The sequence below is a fragment of the Notolabrus celidotus genome, chromosome 1, assembly GCF_009762535.1.
Source record: "Notolabrus celidotus isolate fNotCel1 chromosome 1, fNotCel1.pri, whole genome shotgun sequence".
NCBI classification, from domain to species: domain Eukaryota; kingdom Metazoa; phylum Chordata; class Actinopteri; order Labriformes; family Labridae; genus Notolabrus; species Notolabrus celidotus.
Window position 1 is genome coordinate 40711075 of NC_048272.1, and position 25141 is coordinate 40736215.

A 25141-nucleotide genomic window follows, 5' to 3' on the forward strand; every position below is an offset into this window, starting at 1 on the left:
CAGATAATTCAAGACAGACAAAACACAGGCAGACAATTTTAAGACAGACAAAACACAGGCAGACAATTTCAAGACAAACAAAACACAGGCAGACAATATCAAGACTAACAAAACACAGGCAGACAAAATCAAGACAAACAAAACACAGGGCAGACAAATGATCCAAGACAAACAAAACCCAGGGAGACAAATAACAAGACAAACAAAACACAGTGCAGACCAATGAATCAAGACAAACAAACACAGGGATACAATACCAAGGACAAACAAAACACATGGAAGACATAAACCAGGCCAAACCAAAACACGAGGGAGACAAATACAAGACAAACAAAACACAGGGAGAAAATAACAAGACAACACAAACACAGGGCAGACAAATACACTGACAAACAAAAATCACAGGGATACATAAAAAAAAAAAACAAAACACTGGGAGACAAAACAAGACAAAGCAAATACACTGGAGACAATATCAAGACAAACAAAACAACAGGCAGACAATATTTAAGACAAAGAAAACACCAGGGAGAACAATAACAAGACAAACAAAACACAGGCAGGACCAATACAAGACAAACAAACATAGGCAAGACCAAAACAAGACAACAAAACACAGGCGACAATAACAAGACAAACAAAACACAGGGAGACATATCAAGACAAACAAAACACAGGGAGACAATAACAAGACAAGCAAAACACAGGGAGACAATAACAAGACAAACAAAACACAGGGAGACAATAACGAGACAAACAAAACAACGGCAGACAATATCAAGACAAACAAAACACAGGCAGACAATATCAAGACAAACAAAACACAGGGAGACAATTTTAAGACAAGCAAAACACAGTGAGACAATAACAAGACAAACAAAACATAGGCAGACAAATAAAGACAAACAAAACACAGGCAGACAATATAAGACAACAAAACACAGGGAGACAATAAAAGACAAACAAAAACAGGCAGAACAATCAAGACAACACAAAACACAGGCAGACAATAACAAGACAACAAAAACAGGCAGACAAACAAGACAAACAAAACAGGCAGACAATAACAAGACAAACAAAACACAGGAGACTAAACAAGACTAAAAAAAACACAGTAAACAATATAAAGACAAACAAAACACAGGCAGAAGTTATCAAGACAAACAAAACACAGGGAGACAATAACAAGACAAACAAACACAGGGAGACAATAACAAGACAAACAAAACACAGGGAGACAATAACAAGACAAACAAAACACAGGGAGACAAAAACAAGACAAACAAAACACAGGGAGACAAAAACAAGACAAACAAAACACAGGGCAGACCAATAACAAGACAAACAAAACACAGGGAGACAATATCAAGACAAACAAAACACAGGGAGACAAAAACAAGACAAACAAAACACAGGGAGACAATAACAAGACAAACCAAACACAGGGAGAAAAAACAAGACAAAACAAAACACAGGGAGACAATAACAAGACAAACAAACACAGGGAGACAATAACAAGACAAACAAAACACAGGGAGACAATAACAAGACAAACAAAACACAGGGAGACAATAACAAGACAAACAAAACACAGGGAGACAATAACAAGACAAACAAAACACAGGCAGACAATAACAAGACAAACAAAACAAAGGCAGACAATTTCAAGACAGACAAAACACAGGCAGATAATTTCAAGACAGACAAAACACAGGCAGACAATTTTAAGACAGACAAAACACAGGCAGACAATTTCAAGACAATCAAAACACAGGCAGACAATATCAAGACTGACAAAACACAGGCAGACAAAATCAGGAAAAACAAAACACAGGAAGACAATATCGAGACAAACAAAACACAGGTAGTCAATTTCAAGACAAACAAAACAGGCAGACAATATCAAGACAAACAAAACACAGGCAGACAAAATCAAGACAAACAAATCACAGGTAGACAATAGCAAGACTAACAAAACACAGGCAGACAAAATCAAGACAAACAAAACAGGCAGAAAATTTCAAGACAAACAAAACAGGCAGACAATATCAAGATTAAAAAAACACAGGTAGACAAAATCAAGACAAACAAATCACAGTCAGTCAATTCCAATACAAACAAAACACATGCAGACAATATCAAGACAAACAAAACACAGGCAAACAAAATCAAGACAAGCAAAACACAGGCAGACAATATCAAGACAAACAAAACACAGGCAGACAATAGCAAGACAAACAAAACACAGGCAAACAAAATCAAGACAAACAAAACACAGGCAGACAATTTTAAGACAAGCAAAACACAGGCAGACAATAACAAGACAAACAAAACAGGCAGACAATATCAAGACAAACAAAACACAGGCAGACAATAACAAGACAAACAAAACACAGGGAGACAATATCAAGGACAAACCAAACACAGGCAGACAATAACAAGACAAACAAAACACAGGGAGACAATAACAAGACAAACAAAACACATGCAGTCAATAACAAGACAAACAAAACACAGGCAGACAATTTTAAGACAAGCAAAACACACGCAGACAATATCAAGACAAAAAAAACACTGGGAGACAATAACAAGACAAACAAAACACAGGCAAACAAAATCAAGACAAACAAAACATAGGCAGACAAAAACAAGCAAAACAAAGGCAGACAAAAACAAGACAGACAAAACATAGGCATACAATATCGAGACAAACAAGATACAGGCAGTCCTAAACAAGACTAACAAAACACAGGGAGACAATATCAACACAAACAAAACACAGGGAGACAATATCAAGACAAACAAAACACAGGGAGACAATAACAAGACAAACAAAACACAGGCAGACAATAACAAGACAAACAAAACACAGGGAGACAAAAACAAGACAAACAAAACACAGGGAGACAATAACAAGACAAACAAAACACAGGGAGACAATAACAAGACAAACAAAACACAGGCAGACAATAACAAGACAAACAAAACACAGGGAGACAATAACAAGACAAACAAAACACAGGCAGACATTATCAAGACAAACAAAACACAGGGAGACAATAACAAGACAAACAAAACACAGGCAGACAAAAACAAGACAAACAAAACACAGGACAGACAATAACAAGACAAACAAAACACAGGCAGACAATAACAAGACAAACAAAACACAGGGAGACAAAAACAAGACAAACAAAACACAGGCAGACAAAAACAAGACAAACAAAACACAGGCAGACAAAACAAGACAAACAAAACACAGGCAGACAATATCAAGACAAACAAAACACAGGGAGACAATAACAAGACAAACAAAACACAGGGAGACAATAACAAGACAAACAAAACACAGGGAGACAATAACAAGACAAACAAAACACAGGGAGACAATAACAAGACAAACAAAACACAGGGAGACAATAACAAGACAAACAAAACACAGGGAGACAAAACAAGACAAACAAAACACAGGGCAGACAATAACAAGACAAACAAAACACAGGGAGACAATAACAAGACAAACAAAACACAGGGAGACAAAACAAGACAAACAAAACACAGGGAGACAATAACAAGACAAACAAAACACAGGGAGACAATAACAAGACAAACAAAACACAGGGAGACAATAACAAGACAAACAAAACACAGGGAGACAATAACAAGACAAACAAAACACAGGCAGACAATAACAAGACAAACAAAACACAGGGAGACAATAACAAGACAAACAAAACACAGGGAGACAATAACAAGACAAACAAAACACAGGGAGACAATAACAAGACAAACAAAACACAGGAGACAAAACAAGACAAACAAAACACAGGGAGACAATAACAAGACAAACAAAACACAGGCAGACAATAACAAGACAAACAAAACACAGGGAGACAATAACAAGACAAACAAAACACAGGGCAGACAATAACAAGACAAACAAAACACAGGCAGACAATAACAAGACAAACAAAACACAGGGAGACAATACAAGACAAACAAAACACAGGGAGACAATAACAAGACAAACAAAACACAGGGAGACAATAACAAGACAAACAAAACACAGGGAGACAATAACAAGACAAACAAAACACAGGGAGACAATAACAAGACAAACAAAACACAGGGAGACAATAACAAGACAACAAAACACAGGGAGACAATAACAAGACAAACAAAACACAGGGAGACAATAACAAGACAAACAAAACACAGGGAGACAATAACAAGACAAACAAAACACAGGGAGACAATAACAAGACAAACAAAACACAGGCAGACAATAACAAGACAAACAAAACACAGGGAGACAAAACAAGACAAACAAAACACAGGCAGACAATAACAAGACAAACAAAACACAGGGAGACAATAACAAGACAAACAAAACACAGGAGACAATAACAAGACAAACAAAACACAGGGAGACAATAACAAGACAAACAAAACATAGGCAGACAAAACAAGACAAACAAAACACAGGCAGACAATATCAAGACAAACAAAACACAGGGAGACAATAACAAGACAAACAAAACACAGGAGACAATAACAAGACAAACAAAACACAGGGAGACAATAACAAGACAAACAAAACACAGGGAGACAATAACAAGACAAACAAAACACAGGGAGACAATAACAAGACAAACAAAACACAGGGAGACAATAACAAGACAAACAAAACACAGGGAGACAATAACAAGACAAACAAAACACAGGAAGACAATAACAAGACAAACAAAACACAGGGAGACAAAACAAGACAAACAAAACACAGGGAGACAAAAACAAGACAAACAAAACACAGGGAGACAATAACAAGACAAACAAAACACAGGGAGACAATAACAAGACAAACAAAACACAGGAGACAATAACAAGACAAACAAAACACAGGCAGACAATAACAAGACAAACAAAACACAGGGAGACAATAACAAGACAAACAAAACACAGGGAGACAATAACAAGACAAACAAAACACAGGGAGACAAAACAAGACAAACAAAACACAGGGAGACAATACAAGACAAACAAAACACAGGGAGACAATAACGAGACAAACAAAACACAGGGAGACAATAACAAGACAAACAAAACACAGGGAGACAATAACAAGACAAACAAAACACAGGGAGACAATAACAAGACAAACAAAACATAGGCAGACAAAAACAAGACAAACAAAACACAGGGAGACAATAACAAGACAAACAAACACAGGCAAAATTATCAAGACAAACAAACACAGGCAGACATTATCAAGACTAAAACCACAGGCAGACAAATCAAGACAAACCAAAACACAGGCAGACATTATCAAGACTAAAAAACACAGGCAGACAACATCAAGACAAACAAAACACAGGCAGACAACATCAAGACAAACAAAACACAGGCAGACATTATCAAGACTAAAAAACACAGGCAGACATTATCAAGACAAACGAAACACAGGCAGACAATATGAAGACAAACAAAACACAGGCAGACAATATCAAGACTAAAAAACACAGGCAAACATTATCAAGACAAACAAAACACAGGAAGACAAAATCAAGACTTAAGACAAACAAAACAATTCCGCTCACAGCTGTGTATTCCTCAGGAGTCTAAAGCTAGGTAAAGTTCAGGTCCAGCTCGTTGATAACCATGATGTTATCTGGTTTTATATCAGTATGCAAGATGCCAAGAGTCTTCAGTGCATCCAATGTAACAAAGAGCTGCAGAGACCACACAGAAAGGTTCACTTTTATATTCTTGGCTGTGTACAGTCTGCGTTGATCTGTGGGAGATATGTACAGCAGAAGATTGGCTCTGTAAAACAATTTTAACTCCCTGCTTTGCAATTGGTCTGATCTCATTCAGGAACATTGATTCCCAATCCCGGTGTGAGAGCAGGTCATAGAGGTTTGTGTCTAGCATCTCAAATGCGAGGCAGGTTCGTCCCATGTGATCGAACTGCTCGAAAAACTTCACCAAATCGGTGGCATCTGGATTGAGGACTGAGATGACCTTTAAGATGGACACCTGAGGAGACAGAACAACAGTGTGTATACCGTGGACCTTCTTATGGAGCAGTATAATGGAGTGTGTAATACATAGTGATGAGCAGATGAATCTATTGATATGTTGTAAGAATCAAAAGAAGTCTGAGAGTCCTCTTTCTCAGTATCCAGGATCCTTTTTCAGGATCTTGACGGCCTCTTTGGTTTTGAGGTTCTGGCACCTGGACACCTTACTGAAGCACCCCTCACTGTAAAGTGAATGTTTCTTTATTTAGTGAAGGCAAAGAAACAAATAAAGTATGAACGTTTTAAAAAGATAAGAGTGGAGATCACAGGATCACATCAGTACTTTAGTCATTTCAAAAACTGAGACAGTTCAATATAATCCCACTCTTTAGTCCAGACAGTTTCTTTACATGTTATAGTTTGTGCTCAGAACAATTCAACAAATGACCACCAGCTAAAATCCTGCATTGAAAGCACTGCTACAAAAAACATCTTAGTTTATGTTGTATCTCAATATTAGTCTAAAAATGCACCTTTAAACATTACATTAAAGCACAATCATGGTGTATTTGAGTCTTACCAGCTGACTTTTCTCCAGTTAGTTCTCAGTTTCAGGTTTAAAGACTGAAAACAAACCTTAAAGTTTGAATCTTTGCAAACTCAGAAAAAATCTCTCTCTTCAACAACAAAAAACAGCTCTCCTCTCAGAGAAATCTCTCCTCACTCAGAGTAAATCTACCAAACTCCTATTTATCTGATCTCTGCCTCTTTATGATGTAAGCGATGTAGAACCCACACCTCTGTTCTGTCATAATGACACTTTAGAACTCAGAGCTTAAACAATCTGCAGCAGAAACATGTTTTTATTCAAACTGTCTCCTCATTTAAAACGTTTGTACTGATTATTCAATCTGTGTCCAAACCCACCTGCTGCTATAAAGAGGACTTGCCTTAGTGCTGTCTGAAATACGTGTTCATCTCCTTCTATGCTTTGTGTAAAGTGTGCAACATTTGTTCACTAGCCCAAACAATAAATACCCAAATCAATCTGTTTCCCTGAGAGTCAAAGAAACAGAAAAGTCAATGTTTGGTGACATTTTCACCTCATTTAAAGCTCCTGTGAGGAACTTTGATCTGCTTTTGAAACAGACTGACATTAAAGGGTAACTGTAATCCCCTCAGTCTCTCTGACTCCTCAGACAAATCAATGAAGAAAGTTTGAATGAGGAAATATCGCCACTTGTTGTTTTGTCTGAACCGCTTCAGGGTAATCTGTGGCGGGCTAATCAAGACTAAAAAAACACAGGCAGACAATATCAAGACAAACAAAACACAGGCAGACAATATCAAGACAAACAAAACACAGGCAGACAATATAAAGACAAACAAAACACAGGCAGACAATATCAAGACAAACAAAACACAGGCAAAAAAATCATGAATAAAAAAACACAGGCAGACAAATCAAGACAACTACAATAAGGCCAAACAACATCAGGACTAACAAAACACAGGGAAGACAGAAACAAGATACAAAACAAAGGCAGACCATATCAAGTCTAACAAACAAAGACCTTATCAAGACTACAACAGGAAGACAAAAAACAAGAGAAACAAAAAACAAAGGCAGACAATATCAGACTAAATAAACTTAGGCAGACAAAATTAGGAAAAACAAAACACAGGCATCCATTATTAAGACTAAAAAAACACAGGCAGACAATATCAAGACAAACAAAACACAGGCAGACAATATCAAGACAAACAAAACACAGGCAGACAGTATCAAGACTAACAAAACACAGGCAGACAATATCAAGACAAACAAAACACAGGCAGACAGTATCAAGACAAACAAAACACAGGCAGACAATATCAAGACAAACAAAACACAGGCAGTCAATTTCAAGACAAACAAAACACAGGCAGACAATATCAAGACAAACAAAACACAGGGAGACAAAATCAAGACAAATAAAACACAGGCAGACAATATCAAGAGAAACAAAACACAGGGAGACAAAATCAAGATAAACGAAACACAGGCAGACAAAAACTAGATAAACAAAACACAGGCAGAGAATTTCAAGACAAACAAAACACATGCAGACAATAACAAGACAAACAAAACACAGGGAGACAATAACAAGACAAACAAAACACAGGCAGACAATTTTAAGACAAACAAAACACAGGGAGACAATAACAAGACAAACAAAACACAGGGAGACATTATCAAGACAAACAAAACACAAGGAGACAATAACGAGACAAACAAAGTGAGGGCAAAGAAACAAATAAAGTATGAACGTTTTAAAAAGATAAGAGTGGAGATCACAGGATCACATCAGTACTTTAGTCATTTCAAAAACTGAGACAGTTCAATATAATCCCACTCTTCAGTCCAGACAGTTTCTTTACATGTTATAGTTTGTGCTGATTTATTTCCAGAAGATGCATTCGATATTTGAACATCCTGAAAACGCTTTCTCAGAACAATTCAACAAATGACCACCAGCTAAAATCCTGCATTGAAAGCACTGCTACAAAAAACATCTTAGTTTATGTTGTATCTCAATATTAGTCTAAAAATGCACCTTTAAACATTACATTAAAGCACAATCATGGTGTATTTGAGTCTTACCAGCTGACTTTTCTCCAGTTAGTTCTCAGTTTCAGGTTTAAAGACTGAAAACAAACCTTAAAGTTTGAATCTTTGCAAACTCAGAAAAAATCTCTCTCTTCAACAACAAAAAACAGCTCTCCTCTCAGAGAAATCTCTCCTCACTCAGAGTAAATCTACCAAACTCCTATTTATCTGATCTCTGCCTCTTTATGATGTAAGCGATGTAGAACCCACACCTCTGTTCTGTCATAATGACACTTTAGAACTCAGAGCTTAAACAATCTGCAGCAGAAACATGTTTTTATTCAAACTGTCTCCTCATTTAAAACGTTTGTACTGATTATTCAATCTGTGTCCAAACCCACCTGCTGCTATAAAGAGGACTTGCCTTAGTGCTGTCTGAAATACGTGTTCATCTCCTTCTATGCTTTGTGTAAAGTGTGCAACATTTGTTCACTAGCCCAAACAATAAATACCCAAATCAATCTGTTTCCCTGAGAGTCAAAGAAACAGAAAAGTCAATGTTTGGTGACATTTTCACCTCATTTAAAGCTCCTGTGAGGAACTTTGATCTGCTTTTGAAACAGACTGACATTAAAGGGTAACTGTAATCCCCTCAGTCTCTCTGACTCCTCAGACAAATCAATGAAGAAAGTTTGAATGAGGAAATATCGCCACTTGTTGTTTTGTCCGAACCGCTTCAGGGTAATCAGTGGCGGGCTAATCAAGACTAAAAAAACACAGGCAGACAATATAAAGACAAACAAAACCCAGGCAGAAAATATCAAGACAAACAAAACACAGGCAGACAATATCAAGACAAACAAAACACAGGCAAACAAATCATGAATAACAAAACACAGGCAGACAAATCAAGACAAATAAAATACAGGCAGACCAAAACAAGACTAACAAAAGTCAGGCAGACAATATCAAGACTAACAAAACATAGGCAGACAAAATAAAGACTAACAAAACACAGGCAGACAACATCAAGAAAAACAGAATAAAGACTAACAAAACACAGGCAGACAAAAACAAGACAAAAAAACACAGGCAGACAAATCACGAATAACAAAACACAGGCGGCAGTATAAAGACAAACAAAACACAGGCAGAAAATATCAAGACTAAATAAACATAGGCAGACAATATCAAGACTAACAAAACAAAGCTTCTCAAATTCAAGACAAACAAAACACTGGCAGACGAATCAAGACTAATAAAATACAGGCAGACCATATCAAATCTAACAAAACACAAGAAGACCATATCAAGACTACATACAGGTAGACAATATCAAGACAAACAAAACACAGGCAGACAAAATCATGACACACAAAATAAAGGCAAACAATATCAAGACTAACAAAACACAGGAAGAAAAAAACAAGACAAACAAAATACAGGCGAACAATTTCAAGACAAAAAAAACACAGGCAGACAAATCAAGACTAACAAAACACAGGCAAACAATATCAAGACTAACAAAAGACAGGCAGACAAATCAAGACTAAAAAACACAGCCAGACACTATCAAGACTATCAAAACAGGCAGACAATTTCAAGACTAAGAAAGCAAAGCTTCTCAATTTCAAGACAAACAAAGCACAGGAAGACAAAAACAAGAGAAACAAATCAAAGGCATACAATATCAAAGACTAAATAAACTTATGCAGACAATATCAAGACACACAAAACACAAGCAGACAAAATAGATACGAAGCAAACACAGGGAGACAAAATCAAGACTAACAAAACACAGGAAGAAAAATACAAGACAAACAAAACACAGGCAGACATTATCAAGACTAACAAAACACAGGCAGACAAAATCATGACACACAAAATAAAGTCTAACAAAACACAGGTAGACATTATCAAGACAAACAAAACACAGGCAGACAAATCACGAATAACAAAAGACAGGCAGACAAATCAAGACTAATAAAGCACAGGCAGAGAAATCAAGGCTAACAAAACACAGGCAGAAAATTTCAAGACTAACAAAACACAGGCAGACAATATCAAGACAAAAAAAACACAGGCAGACAAATCAAGACTAACAAAACACAGGCAAACAATATCAAGACTAACAAAAGACAGGCAGACAAATCAAGACTAAGAAAGCAAAGCTTCTCAATTTCAAGACAAACAAAGCACAGGAAGACAAATCACAAATAACAAAACACAGGCAACCAAAATCAGGACTAACAAAGCACAGGCAGACAAAAACAAGACAAACAAAACACAGGCAGACAAAATCAAGACAAACAAAACACAGGCAGACAAAAACAAGACAGACAAAACACAGGCAAACAATATCAAGACAAACAAAACACAGGCAGGCAATATCAAGACTAACAAAACGCAGGCAGACAATATCAAGACTAACAAAACATAGGCAGACAAAATAAAGACAAACAAAACACAGGCAGACAAATCACGAATAACAAAAGACAGGCAGACACTATCAAGACTAACAGAACAGGCAGACAATTTCAAGACAAACAAAACACAGACAGACAAATCAAAGACAAACAAAACACAGGCAGACAAAATCAAGACAAACAAAACACAGGCAGACAATATCAAGACAAACAAAACACAGGCAGACATTATCAAGACAAACAAAACACAGGCAGACAATATAAAGACAAACAAAATACAGGCAAACAATATCAAGTCAAACAAAACACAGGCAGACAATATCAAGACAAACAAAACAGAGTCAGACAATATCAAGACAAACAAAACACAGGCAGACAATATCAAGACTAACAAAACCCAGGCAGACAATATCAAGACTAACAAAACATAGGCAGACAAAATAAAGACAAACAAAACACAGGCAGACAAATCACCAATAATAAACACAGGCAGAAAAATAAAGACAAACAAAGCACAGGCAGACAAATCACCAATAATAAACACAGGCAGAAAAATAAAGACTAACAAAACACTGGCAGACCAAAACAAGACTAACAAAACACAGGCAAACAATATCAAGACTAACAAAACACAGGAAGAAAATATCAAGACTAACAAAACACAGGCAGACAAAATCAAGACTAACAAAACAGGCAGACAATTTCAAGACAAACAAAACACAGACAGACAAATCAAAGACAAACAAAACACAGGCAGACAAAATCAAGACAAACAAAACACAGGCAGACAATATCAAGACAAACAAAACACAGGCAGACAATATCAAGACAAACAAAACAGAGTCAGACAATATCAAGATAAACAAAACACAGGCAGACAATATCAAGACTAACAAAACCCAGGCAGACAATATCAAGACTAACAAAACAAAGGCAGACAAAATAAAGACAAACAAAACACAGGCAGACAAATCACCAATAATAAACACAGGCAGAAAAATAAAGACAAACAAAACACAGGCAGACTGACACCAATAAAAAACACAGGCAGAAAAATAAAGACTAACAAAACACAGGCAGACAATATCAACACTAACAAAACCCAGGCAGACAATAATAAGACTAACAAAACACAGGCAGACAATATCAAGACTAACAAAACACAGGCAGACAATATCAAGACTAACAAAACAAAGGCAGACAAAATAAAGACAAACAAAACACAGGCAGACAAATCACCAATAATAAACACAGGCAGAAAAATAAAGACAAACAAAACACAGGCAGACCAAAACAAGACTAACAAAACACAGGCAAACAATATCAAGACTAACAAAACACAGGCAGACAATATCAAGAAAAACAGAATAAAAACAAACAAAACACGGGAAGACAAATCACGAATAACAAAAGACAGGCAGACAAATCAAGACTAATAAAACAGGCAGTGAAATCAAGACTAACAAACACAGGTAGACAATATCAAGACTAACAAACACAGGTAGACAATATCAAGACTAACAAAACCCAGGCAGACAATAATAAGACTAACAAAACACAGGCAGAAAATATCAAGACTAACAAAACATAGGCAGACAAAATAAAGACAAACAAAACACAGGCAGAAAATATCAAGACTAACAAAACATAGGCAGACAAAATAAAGACAAACAAAACACAGGCAGACAATTTCAAGACTAACAAAACACAGGCAGACAAATCACGAATAACAAAAGACAGGCAGACAAATCAAGACTAACAAAACACAGGCAGACAATATCAAGACAAACAAAACACAGGTAGACAATATCAAGACAAACAAAATAAAGACTAACAAAACACAGGCAGACAAATCAATACTAATAAAACACAGGCAGACCAAAACAAGACTAACAAAACACAGGCAGACAAATCAGGAATGATAAAAAACAGGCAGACAAAGTAAAGACAAACAAAACAGTCTTACCAGCTGACTTTTCTCCAGTTAGTTCTCAGTTTCAGGTTTAAAGACTGAAAACAAACCTTAAAGTTTAAATCTTTGCAAACTCAGAAAAAATCTCTCTCTTCAACAACAAAAAACAGCTCTCCTCTCAGAGAAATCTCTCCTCACTCAGAGTAAATCTACCAAACTCCTATTTATCTGATCTCTGCCTCTTTATGATGTAAGCGATGTAGAACCCACACCTCTGTTCTGTCATAATGACACTTTAGAACTCAGAGCTTAAACAATCTGCAGCAGAAACATGTTTTTATTCAAACTGTCTCCTCATTTAAAACGTTTGTACTGATTATTCAATCTGTGTCCAAACCCACCTGCTGCTATAAAGAGGACTTGCCTTAGTGCTGTCTGAAATACGTGTTCATCTCCTTCTATGCTTTGTCTAAAGTGTGCAACATTTGTTCACTAGCCCAAACAATAAATACCCAAATCAATCTGTTTCCCTGAGAGTCAAAGAAACAGAAAAGTGAATGTTTGGTGACATTTTCACCTCATTTAAAGCTCCTGTGAGGAACTTTGATCTGCTTTTGAAACAGACTGACATTAAAGGGTAACTGTCATCCCCTCAGTCTCTCTGACTCCTCAGACAAATCAATGAAGAAAGTTTGAATGAGGAAATATCGCCACTTGTTGTTTTGTCCGAACCGCTTCAGGGTAATCTGTGGCGGGCTAACTAGCTTGTGGGCTAATGAAATGAACGTTGGGATTTTAACTTCAAAACCTGATCAGCTGGCATCCACAGAGAGCGGATCAGAGGCGTCAGTAGCCAGTGAACCGGGGACTAATGCTAGCCACGGTTAGCTCACCCGCTACGTACGTCCACTGAGCTTTTTTGGAGAGGGGGAGAGCTGCACCCGAGTCTTTCACAGAGTACTATTTCAGCCTGTGGAGTGACTGTGCTGTACCATACTAGATACACTACTAGCTAAATCATGCGGAATCACTAAAGTCACAGTCAATATGAATCTGTGTAATCCAGTCCATTTCACCTCCTAGTTTGTTAAGCCAGGTGAAGTGTGTTTAAACTCCAGTCACTAGGATTCAGTGACGAAAGTGTTAGAGGTTTTTAAAATGAAGAATGATACGTATGGTTCTAAATGTTCTCCCTGTTTCCCACTCTGCCCAAACATACAAACATTCACTGTCCAACCTGAGAGAGCGTGTTGAGCTACGTAACGTTTGTTTCATTCCAGATGAACATTTCAAACTAAGGTGTCTGTGCTTGGAGTAACTTAGTGTCTGTTTCTATTCCATGGTATAGTTTTTAGAGATTTCAAGTAATGGTTTCTAAATAAACAGAATGTAACAGAATGTACTCCTATGGATTCTTGATTGTGCTCATGCTTTCTGAAAATACAACATTTAGAGATATTTTAAAAAGTACTTTGAATACTTCAGTATTTTTAAAAGCAGGTACTTCAGTACTTAAACTCAAGTAATAATCTGACTGAACAACTTTCACTTGTATTGGAGTAATATTTGACCAGGAGGATCTATACTCTGACTTCAGTAATGAAGCTGTGTACTTTGTCCACCACTGGTGAAGACTGATGGTCACAAGTTAATCTGGCTCTTTCCTGGTGGTCTGCAGCACATTCTACGGCAAGATGGAAGACTAGGGCACAATTTCAGCTTGAAATACTGCAACCGATGTGATGGTGTTATCGATAAGGTCTCTTGACATTTGGGCAGGGGGTTCAACTCCCGTTATATCACCAGAATGTATTTATTCACTTTATTTTAATTTATTTTACACTAATGCCCAGAGAGAGAGAGAGAGAGAGAGAGAGAGACAGAGAGAGAGAGAGAGAGAGAGAGAGAGAGAGAGAGAGAGAGAGAGAGAGAGAGAGAGAGAGAGAGAGAGACTCACTTTCTGATGAGGACCTTTGGGATGAGGCTTTGGGTTTGCATCCCAGAGATAAACTCCAATAATAAGGCCCAACTGTACTATAATTCATCCTACATACAGTGTGATGGAAGACATAAGACTTACATGATGCCAGGTGTTCTTTCAAATAGTCCCTCTCTTTGGTCAGTTCGTTGATTTTTTCCTGTTGCCACTCAATCCTCATCCTGCACACGTCGAGCTCAGAGGTTCGCCTCTCAACGGCAAGCTGTGAAGTGGAGGCCATGGATGAAACTAAGAAAAACAAATTGTTCATTATTGAGTTAATTTATAATGTTCCTTTATCTGATTTACTATCAAAAAACTTTATTGTATAGCCACTTTTCATAACAATAGTGGCACCCGCCCCCCTTGAAGTCAAGTTAATTTTATTTTCTATATAGCGCCAGATCACAGCAAAAGTAATGAATTACTTCTCTTATAGATCAGGGTTATACCTTGTTCTTTTATTCAACAGAATAAATAGCCTTATGTTATTGGTCTTATTAATGTATGACAGGATCTCACTTCAGTCTACACAATAGACTGTAGAGGAAAGGTCTTCACATGTTCGCGGGTTCACAATTCTCCTCTGCTCTCTTAATCACACACGGCAGAGTTCCGCCCCGATGCACACAGACACACAAACACGTGTGTGCACAGACAGAGGGATGAGCTCACTCCATATAGTGGACAGAGTCAGGAAAAATAATGTTACAACCACCACAAGAAACGCAAGAAAATATTTATATTTTAAAGTCAAAGTATCAACAAAAATAATATTCAAATCCACAGAAACTACTGTCTTTGCAGCTCGCTGAAACACAACAGCTGATTTGAATATAAGTAATGCCTCAGACATGGCAAACAGCCAATCATGTTTAAGAATTTCAGGTTGGTCAATCAGTTTTCAGAGGTGGCCATGGCCACCCCTGGCCAACCCCTGGCTCCGCCACTGGCGAGTAGCACATCACCACAATGCCTCCCCACACACCCACCCACCCACCCACCCCGCACCGCAGCCGCACTCCCCAGGCTGTAAACCTAGGGTACCACCATAGACTGTAAAAAATATGGACGTAGTATCCTTGACGTCACCCATCTGTTTCTGAAGAGCTGTTTTGAGACCAATCGGCTGTGGCAGCCATATTGCTTCTGTCGAGCCAGTGTGACGTAAAGAGGCGGGCTTTGAGCCTCCTAGCCAACAGCTGCAGTGTTCCCACAGGCAGCTGTGCCTCTCATTGGAAGACTGGTAATCTCAATATCTTCGAAATTGCCGAATTAGAAAAAAATTCACCCCCCTCACAGTGAGAGGACGTCGAGAAATTAGCTATTCAGACTACACTCATCTTTTGAACCAGGCTGTGAACATGTTTATTAATGCTGCAAAGATCGTCTTTTCCCCATTCATGTGTATGTGACTTCCGGTACTTCCGGAGCCAGCCTCAAGCGGATCCTCGATGAACTGCAGCTTTTAACACTTCCGCATTGACTCATATTTTTAGACCGGAGGTTGCCGCTTGGGTACCACTGATCCATATGTGCAAATAATTACTCACAGCTGGTGGAACAGACAGGAATCTCCTTCCTTGTGTCCTCCTCCAATGTGGCATTCTTTTTTTGCCCGTGTCCGCACGCTTTTTCGGCTTTGTTGAGAAGTTTCCATCATGCGCCGTGATCCAATGTACTGACCAAGCGGCAACACCGGAAGTCACATACACATGAATGGGAAAAAGACGATCTTTACTGCCAAAATAAAAGTCTTTACAGCCTGGTTCAAAAAATGGCTTTACTTTTAAAGGCTAATTTAACTAATGTAGCACACTGTACAGGGGGTGAATTTTTTTATAACACATCCCTATGGATTATATTGAAGCTTAGTGTTATGGCTAGATTTGCATATTGAGGGGCGTGGTTAACTTGACTGACAGGTCAGCTCGTTCTAGCCATGGTTGTAGCTTTTTTGCTCAGGGGCTAGGCAGGCTACAGATCCCGTTACTGACCTTGAACTGTTTGGAATATTTCTTCTGCAAATATTGGACTATAAACATGTCTTGCTGTGCCCTCCCTGAATTGTACTAACAGACCGTCCAAGAAGTCGGTGTTACAGTTTTTTCGGTAAGCAACATTTAAGTGTTTTAATAACTTCTTAGCAGTTGACTTGATCTACATTAGCTCACTTACTAGCTTATTAGCCAGCTAACCGAGCACGTGCGACAGACTAATGGAAACACATGTATACTGTATTTGTTTTATACAGTGTATGGTATGTGACTAATATACATTGTGTTCAGCACATAGACTGTATGGTTCAGCACTATGGGGTGGCATTACATGTTGAAGAGTTTTTTTTTATTATTGTTAACATGTTTTGTGCAAAGCCTTTGTGTGAGGTAAGCATAGACTGTGTACAGGAGGTAATTGATTAAAGCGCCTCGTTATCAATAGTCTTGCAGAGTGAATGTCGGGGTTGCTCAGATTGTATAGATTGTATACAGTCTATGGATTTGTTAAATTATATAATCATTATTGAGCTGTAAATGGTCGCGATCCATGTGTAGTAACCGTTTTATACAGTCTGTGATAATAATGTTACACATTAGAGAAATAACAAAAAAGGCTTTTTATCACCTAAAAAACATTTCCAAAGTGCGTCAGTTTCTCTCTCAAGCCAATGCAGAGACACTAGTTCATGCTTTTATAACCTGTAGAATTCATTATTGTAATGCTCTTCTTTCTGGTCTCCCCAAAAAGAACATTTCTCAGCTTCAGCTGCTCCAAAACTCAGCAGCTAGAATGCTGACAAAGACCAGAAAGAGGGCCCACATCACACCAATTTTAAAGTCTCTGTATTGGCTTCCAGTATCTTTTAGATTTTAAGATTATTTTATTGTTTTTTAAAGCTCTTAATGGTCTTGGCCCTTCTTATTTATCAGATTTGCTTTTATCATATGAGCCAGTGAGAGCCCTCAGGTCTTCAGGTAGCGGACTTTTAATTGTACCAAACGTAAAAACTAAGACCCACGGTGAGGCAGCTTTTTATTATCACGGCCCACGCCTGTGGAACACCCTGCCTGAGGATCTGAGGGCTGCACAGAGCATCAACATTTTTAAAAGCAAACTCAAGACCTACCTTTTTAGTCTTGCTTTTAACTAAGTTTTATTTTTATTCTTAACAGTTTTATCTATCTATTTATTTATTTATTTATTATCTATTTCAAATTTAGTCACTTTTATTCTACTTTATCTATTTACTTATTTATTTATTGTAAGTCTCACATCTTATTTTCTTATTTTCTTTTAATGATTTAATATTTTAGTCTTTTATTATCTTAGAAATGTATTTTACTTTGATGATTTTAACTTCCTGTTTTGAGTTTTAACATCTTATTTTGTGTGTTTCCTCATTAAGATAACATGAGAGCGTTTCCTCAGTTCGTTCAGCAAATTATTTATTTTATTGATTTTTTTATTTTTATTTATTTATTTAATTTATTTTTATTGTTTTTCTTACTTTTGTTGCATATTGTATTGTTAACCTTAGGATTGTGGGGTGGGTTTGGGGTCAGTGCTGGGGCTGGGATCTTTTTCTTAATTGATTCTATTTGAAGTTGTTTTTCTTGTACAGCACTTTGTGTTACAATGTCATTGTATGAAAAGCGTTTTATGAATAAAGTCTGATTAATTGATTTATTGATTGATAATGTGTGAGTACGGGTGAGTACTATAAATAGGTCCAATGGTTGTAATCCAGCACAATTAAAGCTATATGAGAATAGACGACGGGTTGATAGAGGGTCTAGGTTTAATCTCCAAAGTGATACCTGACGTTTGGAAATGTTTAGCGCAACGTTTGATAAAACGGAGTTCAATTGGGTTCATATTGTCTGCGTGTGTCATCCTCTGTGCCTACAGGTGAGTCATATATAATGCTGTTGTTATCTAGATATGTATTTATCATACATTTACAGACCGTTTTCCACTCAGCCGTCACACTTCTGCATCAACTATTCTGTAGAGCGTGACTTTTTCTTTCCTACTGAAATTTACACAATCTGGGGGTTCTTGTCTCTGCCCACTACATCTGTCTTGACAATTTAGTAAGTGTGCATAAAAATAGATTACTCCTGTGGCATTACATGACGTTCACGTGTTACATTATTTCCGTGCTTACTTACTTTATTTATTTTGACAGAGAGCTGTGGAGGTAAATACAGAATTACTTACACTACGAGGAATACGGCTGTCACACGGCAGGTTTTCAAAAAGATGTTTAGGAAACAGTCCCTTTAAATGCACAAAAATTACAATTGACACATAGAATATCAGTCAAGTGTTTATCATCATTCTAGATATACAGAGTGGTTGGTAGGTAGACAGACAGATGATTAGATAACTATTTTGATCCCCTGAAGAAGAATAGATTGTTAAAGCAGGCAATGATATCTTATGGAAATACAAAGGACAGTATACGGAGTGTCAAATTAACTCTAAGAGAGTTGAATTTAACTCTGTCTCAGATAACATTTGGTCCCACTCAAAATTAGAGTAAAATGTACTCTATGGCAGATAGCAGCAGTAAGATAGCAGACATGTCACTGTCCCAGCCTACAGACCGACAAACATCAGATTAACATTATTCCATAAATACATTCAATTGGCAATTACCTATATAACCAATAAAGGCGATTAAAAACAGTCACAGTCTTACCATTCTCAGCTTCAGCAGCTGACTCAGCATTGCACAGTAACTCCAAGAGCTCTGTGGTGGGTACCAGTCCATGGCTTTCCTTTAAAACTTTGGCTCTTGAGATTGGTGGGCCACCTCTCCATGAATTTGTTGGCAGAATCTGTAATGCAGAAATACAGTAGAAAGAAAGGATTGATCAGTGACACTGCATACTGCATGGAATACTTCAGTGATTCCAAGACTGACGATGTCTTACCAGTCCGCTTGTGTCCAGAAACCGCAGGAAGACTGAGAAGACATCTTCTGCTTTCTTTTCATCGTTGACTATTGACTGATGATAAACAAAGGTAGCTTTCATCTTCTCACGGATAGTGTCTTCATCTGCAGAGTGTCTCAAAACAGCAATAGCTGCTTCCACATCCTCATCTGAGAACACTGTGTCAGCGGTGAAGGGCCTGGCCCACCAACTTAATAAAAAACAACATTTTATTGACTCATGCTTACAAATTCCATCAATATCATATGTAACTGATAAGTAAACTTACTTTTGGGAGATTTGCTCAGCGAGTTACCTCTTTCCTCTGCAGATTTTCTTTGAATAGTCTTCAACCGCCATGCAAGGTATCCTGAACCGCTCTCTGGATCGTAGTAATGTTCCTATGTAATCAAATACATGCAGACTCACTATGACATCAATTGAGGGCAGCATTATGTGTTTAATGTTGCAAGGACTCTTTTACTTACATATCCATGTTGTGAGTATGGGTCTTCCAGATATGGAAACAGAGCAACTATCCCCTGTGCATACGTAACTCTCACACTTTTAGGGGGAGATGTCCTAATGTAAAAAATTCAATGATAACCAGTCAATTGGCATTAGACGTCACAATTGAAAATAATCCAATACTAACAATGTTTCTTTATAGCCTACATGTATGATTCTTACCCATGTGTTTCTGTCATCTCAGCAGCAAGTATGTTGATCATCTGTCTTCTGGTTGCATCTTCCAGAGATTTGGTTCTTGCATACTCTTGCATGATGAGTCCACCGCCGGGCTTTGTTGTTAAAACCTTTTCAATCAACTAAAATTGAAATTAAGTATGAGGTCACAGAATTTTTAAAACCAAAATAAGACTGGGAAAATGATAACATAAAAACACTCCACATCAAATGGAACATCCAGATAAGACTAATCAATGTCCACTACTCACCGCTTTTGCCTCATAGTTTATATGGCATGGTCTCTTAGGTTGACTTCCTTCTGCAGTGGCTGCTTCCTCAGGAGGGTCACACATAGTGAAGTTCAGAATGATAGTGTCATCAGATGCTGAGGAGGATGATGATGATAGAGACGCACCTGTACATTAAGGAATATGAAAAAAACAGAGATAAAATGGAACTGTTAATGCTCTTATCCCAACCTTTATGTTGATATATGAACATATAGTATGTGAATGGTCTGATTACCAAGTTCTTCATCGCTCAGTGCAACTCAGAAGGTTCCAGGTGACTCCTTCACTATGTCTTCAAAAACCTCTGCATCAACTTCTGTGTCAGACTGGTCATACACCTTCAGAGCTGGCTGACTGCCTTCTGCTATGTTAAATTTCAGGCACACTGAAGTAATGGGAAGGAAAAGGAAATAATGTTATTGAAATTGTTAAAAATTTTGAAAGGCCATGCATTTCCTTCTGAGGGAAATCATAAGGTCAACTGAGTAAAGTAAACCTGTGTCTTCACAAAATGCTAATGAGTAGCTGAGGTCAACAGGTCATTCTCATTCATTTTAAAGCACAACAGAAACAACTGTTAACTTAAGTAGTTCAGAGGGAATGTTTTACAGTGATGAATTGGGTGTATTTACCAAGTTAGAAATGTAATATTGTTTTATCCTGATGTTCTAGCTCACCTTCTTTTATGAAGGCATCAAATGCAGCGTCAGACAGCCTGACATACTTCTGTTCCCCGCCAAACAACACACGCAGCAGCATATTCTGTTCAAATGAAGGGAGATAAATAATCAAGAAGACAAAGAGTTACCCATTAATGAGCTTCAGGATCGTTTTTAAATCTAAAATAGGAACATTACTTAGCTGCTACAGTATGAAGACAGATAAATAACAGCTTAGCTGCTAGCAAAGATCCTTTATCAACCAGTTCATGCTATCAGTTCATTAATGTAAATTACACATTACTCACTTAATGAAGTTTAAAACTGTAAATCAGCATATTCCTTTTGCATTTGGCTTAAAACGATATTAACCAGTAGAATTAACTTTATGGACACAGAGGTAACATTACACACTCACTCAGAAAGTTTGTTCGCCTAGCATAGAAGCTAATTAGCGATTATTAGCATGGGCTACTAATGAACGATTATTTGGTTGTTCAAACTATGCCATGAGAAAGGCAGCAATAATATCATCTCTGCAGCAATCAGAGGAAAAACGTATGTCACATGTTTTATCTGAACTAATGAGAAGATATTGAACTTCTGAACTGTTAGCAACTGTTAGCATGTAGCTACTGATAATATCATCAAACTGATGGAAACAAGTTGCTAACATGTCGTCACTGGACATTATTGAAACTATAAAGCCCTCTTTAGTTGATAAATAACTCTTAAAACATGTTACCAGCATTGAAATGTTAACTTTACCTACCTGACTTCAGTGCCACAAGAGAGGAGATGACATCTGATCATCATCACTGTGTAGAGTTGATTTTAACACTGCGTGTTTTCAGAACTTGACACTGACTTTTAACTATGCTGTTAGAGTTGGATTACTCTCCATAGAGTTGTAAATACTCTATCTAGGTTAAAAAAGAGTGACTCTGAAATTTTGACACTCCATTTTTTACTGTGATAGACACTGAATACAGATAGGGAAATAAAAAAATCCAAGTTAAACTGAAACCAAATGAGAGTAGCAGGGTGCAGCTGCATTACAAGGCTCTGGTCCAAGACTACAAGGGGTAACATTAGCAATGACAATAATACACTGATTGGAGCAGAGGTATCCTGTAGTGTTGTTGAAATAAAGTTATTGTGACCTATCCAAAAATAAATTAACTACAGTTTTAATTGCATTTCAAGAATAACATAATACACTAACATGTATTTTGATCTACATGTCACTTTTCCTCCAGGTGATCCAGACAGGCTGAACCAATGGAAGATCAACATGAGAAGAAACAACTGGACTCCCAACAACACCTCTCGTCTGTGTAGTGAACACTTTGAGAGTTTAGACTTCTGCACTGACTCTAGGGTACTCAGACCTTTTTAATGTTTAACAGAGAACCAAGACACTTACTGGATTAAAATGATAATATCCAAACAAGCTCATTAAACACACACTATATTAAAAGCAGTACAGAGGGATTGATGAGGATGAGCATTTTTGTAATGTTACTATTAAAAGAAATTGCTGAGAAAACAGATCATTTTTAGTGTTTAACCGAGTGAAAAGGTCAAATGAAGATGTTACCAGGAAAACACTCTTTTTTTTTGCAACTTTACATATTTTTATTAATTTATTGTCATGCTTGAATTCAAAATTGAGTGGAGAACTTTGAACACAAATAGCTTTTGTGTTTACTTTTCTCAACATTGTGACATTTTGAGAAACGTTAGATGTTCAATGAAGATTTCAAAGTTGAAATACTTCAGTCAACTTTGTATTTAGGGATACATATATCTATATATATGTGGGTATGTTTGTGTGTTTTTTTATATTAGGGGCGGACATGCCTGAAGGAATCTGCCATGCCTACCATCTTCCTTTTTTCTGTGGACAAAGGAAAAGAAAAGGTAAGTACACATAAGGTAAGTGGAGACCCTATTTGTATTTTAGGTAGCCATGAGGAGGTTGCAAATGTTAGTAATGACATCAGCGCCTGCAATGTCATTGAAGGTCATAGCCTTGTCACGATGGCAGACACAACACAGCAGGCCATTGCCCTTCAAGGTGTCATTCATGATCACTTTGCACTGACACTAAATGTAGTGGATGATGCTGGTGTAAGTAGCAACATTCAACAACAACATCTGAGTGAGACGCAGACAGGCTCAGAAATAGATCACTCTTACATCGGGCCCACACAGCTGCTTAGCTTTTCAAACAGTGATCATTGCTATGATGTTTCTGAGTCTCCAAGAGCTCTCAAGAGGACGGCTTGTGCTGCAGAGAAAAAGCTTGGTGCAGCTCGAAAAAAGCTGAAGTTGACATGCCAGCAGACCAGAAGACTGAGGGCCAAAGTTTCTTCTTTGAAAGATATGTTAACATTGCTCCAGAGGAAACTTCTCATTTCCACCGAATGTGCCTCTCTGCTTGCTAGTCTGGATGATTTTCCCAGAGAGATCTTTCAGAGAATACTGTAGAAGAAAAAGTCTGTGTTCTCTGAAAACTTGGAGCAATTTGCCACTACACTGCATTTCTACTCTCCAAAGGCCTATGACTATGTAAGGGAGAAGTTTGTCTTGGCTTTGCCTCATCCCCAAACCATCAGGAAGTGGTACAGTAGCATCTCTGCAGATCCTGGATTTACTGTTGCTTCTTTCACAGCTTTGAAAAGTCATGTTGTTGAACAGAAGAAAGCAGGGACAAACACAGTTTGCTCATTGATGATGGATGAAATGTACATTCACAAGCAAACTGAGTTTGGTGGGGACCAGATCCACGGCTATGTTGAAATCGGAGCTGGTGAAATTGAAAAAGTTGTGGCAACACAAGCATTAGTCCTTATGGTTGTTGCTGTCAATGCGTCTTGGAAGATTCCCATTGCTTACTTCCTCATCAACAGCATGACTGGACAAGAGAGAGCAAACATCGTCCCAGAGAGCCTGATTAGGCTTCATGCTGTCGGTGTTAGGGTTGTGTCCTTGACATGTGATGGACCCTCCCAGAACGTTGCAATGTTGAAGGAACTTGGTGCCCATTTGGACCTCATGGACATGAGATCTTTCTTTTTCCACCCTGAGGATCCCACTCAAAAAGTCCATGTCCTCTTGGATCCATGTCACATGCTGAAGCTCCTTCGTAACATTCTTTCAACTGTCGGAGTTCTGGTGAGAGAAGATGGCAGGCAGATAAGGTGGCAGTACATCGAGGAGCTTCACAAGCTTCAGGAGAAGGAGGGCTTGCGTCTTGGAAACAAGCTGAAAATGGCGCACATTCAGTGGCCCAATCAAAAGATGAAGGTCAACCTTGCAGCCCAGCTCTTCAGTAGCAGTGTGGCTGATGCCCTTGAGTACTGTGAGAAAGAGCTCAAGTATCCTCAGTTCTTTGGATGTGCTGCCACCGTTCATTTCCTGCGCACAATTGATGGGGTGCTTGATGTCCTTAACAGCCGCAACCCATTTGGGAAAGGTTATAAAGCCCCCATTAAACCAACAACTAGAGATCATGCCAAGGCCATCTTAGTAGAAACAGAGTCACTTCTTCTTGGGCTCAGAAGGAGAGGTAAAGACAACAAACTTGTACATGTTCATTCCACACCAAAGAAAACCTCAATCTATGGTTTCATT

The 25141-nt window shown here is 37.8% G+C and overlaps 1 protein-coding gene and 1 long non-coding RNA gene across 4 annotated transcripts in view; both read right to left on the reverse strand.

Moving 5' to 3' along the window:
- Nucleotides 1-7319, reverse strand: part of LOC117822521 — a 24218-nt gene extending 16899 nt beyond the window's left edge. Inside the window, exons 1-2 of the long non-coding RNA XR_004633200.1 lie at nucleotides 6601-7319; nucleotides 5598-6262 (exon numbers count right to left, since the gene is read on the reverse strand). This is a non-coding gene — a long non-coding RNA (uncharacterized LOC117822521). The remainder of the gene's footprint in view (nucleotides 1-5597; nucleotides 6263-6600) is intronic.
- Nucleotides 1-25141, reverse strand: part of LOC117821998 — a 135500-nt gene that overhangs the window by 95317 nt on the left and 15042 nt on the right. Inside the window, exons 2-6 of one of the 3 annotated variants that reach the window (XM_034696592.1) lie at nucleotides 20823-20968; nucleotides 20557-20693; nucleotides 20355-20448; nucleotides 20156-20267; nucleotides 19873-20077 (exon numbers count right to left, since the gene is read on the reverse strand). The exons of the other annotated variants lie outside the window; for them this stretch is intronic. Coding sequence (XP_034552483.1) covers nucleotides 20004-20077; nucleotides 20156-20267; nucleotides 20355-20448; nucleotides 20557-20693; nucleotides 20823-20968 — 563 coding nt within the window. The 3' untranslated portion in view covers nucleotides 19873-20003. Of the gene's footprint in view, nucleotides 1-19872; nucleotides 20078-20155; nucleotides 20268-20354; nucleotides 20449-20556; nucleotides 20694-20822; nucleotides 20969-25141 lie in introns of those variants that run through there. 3 annotated transcript variants of the gene reach the window in all.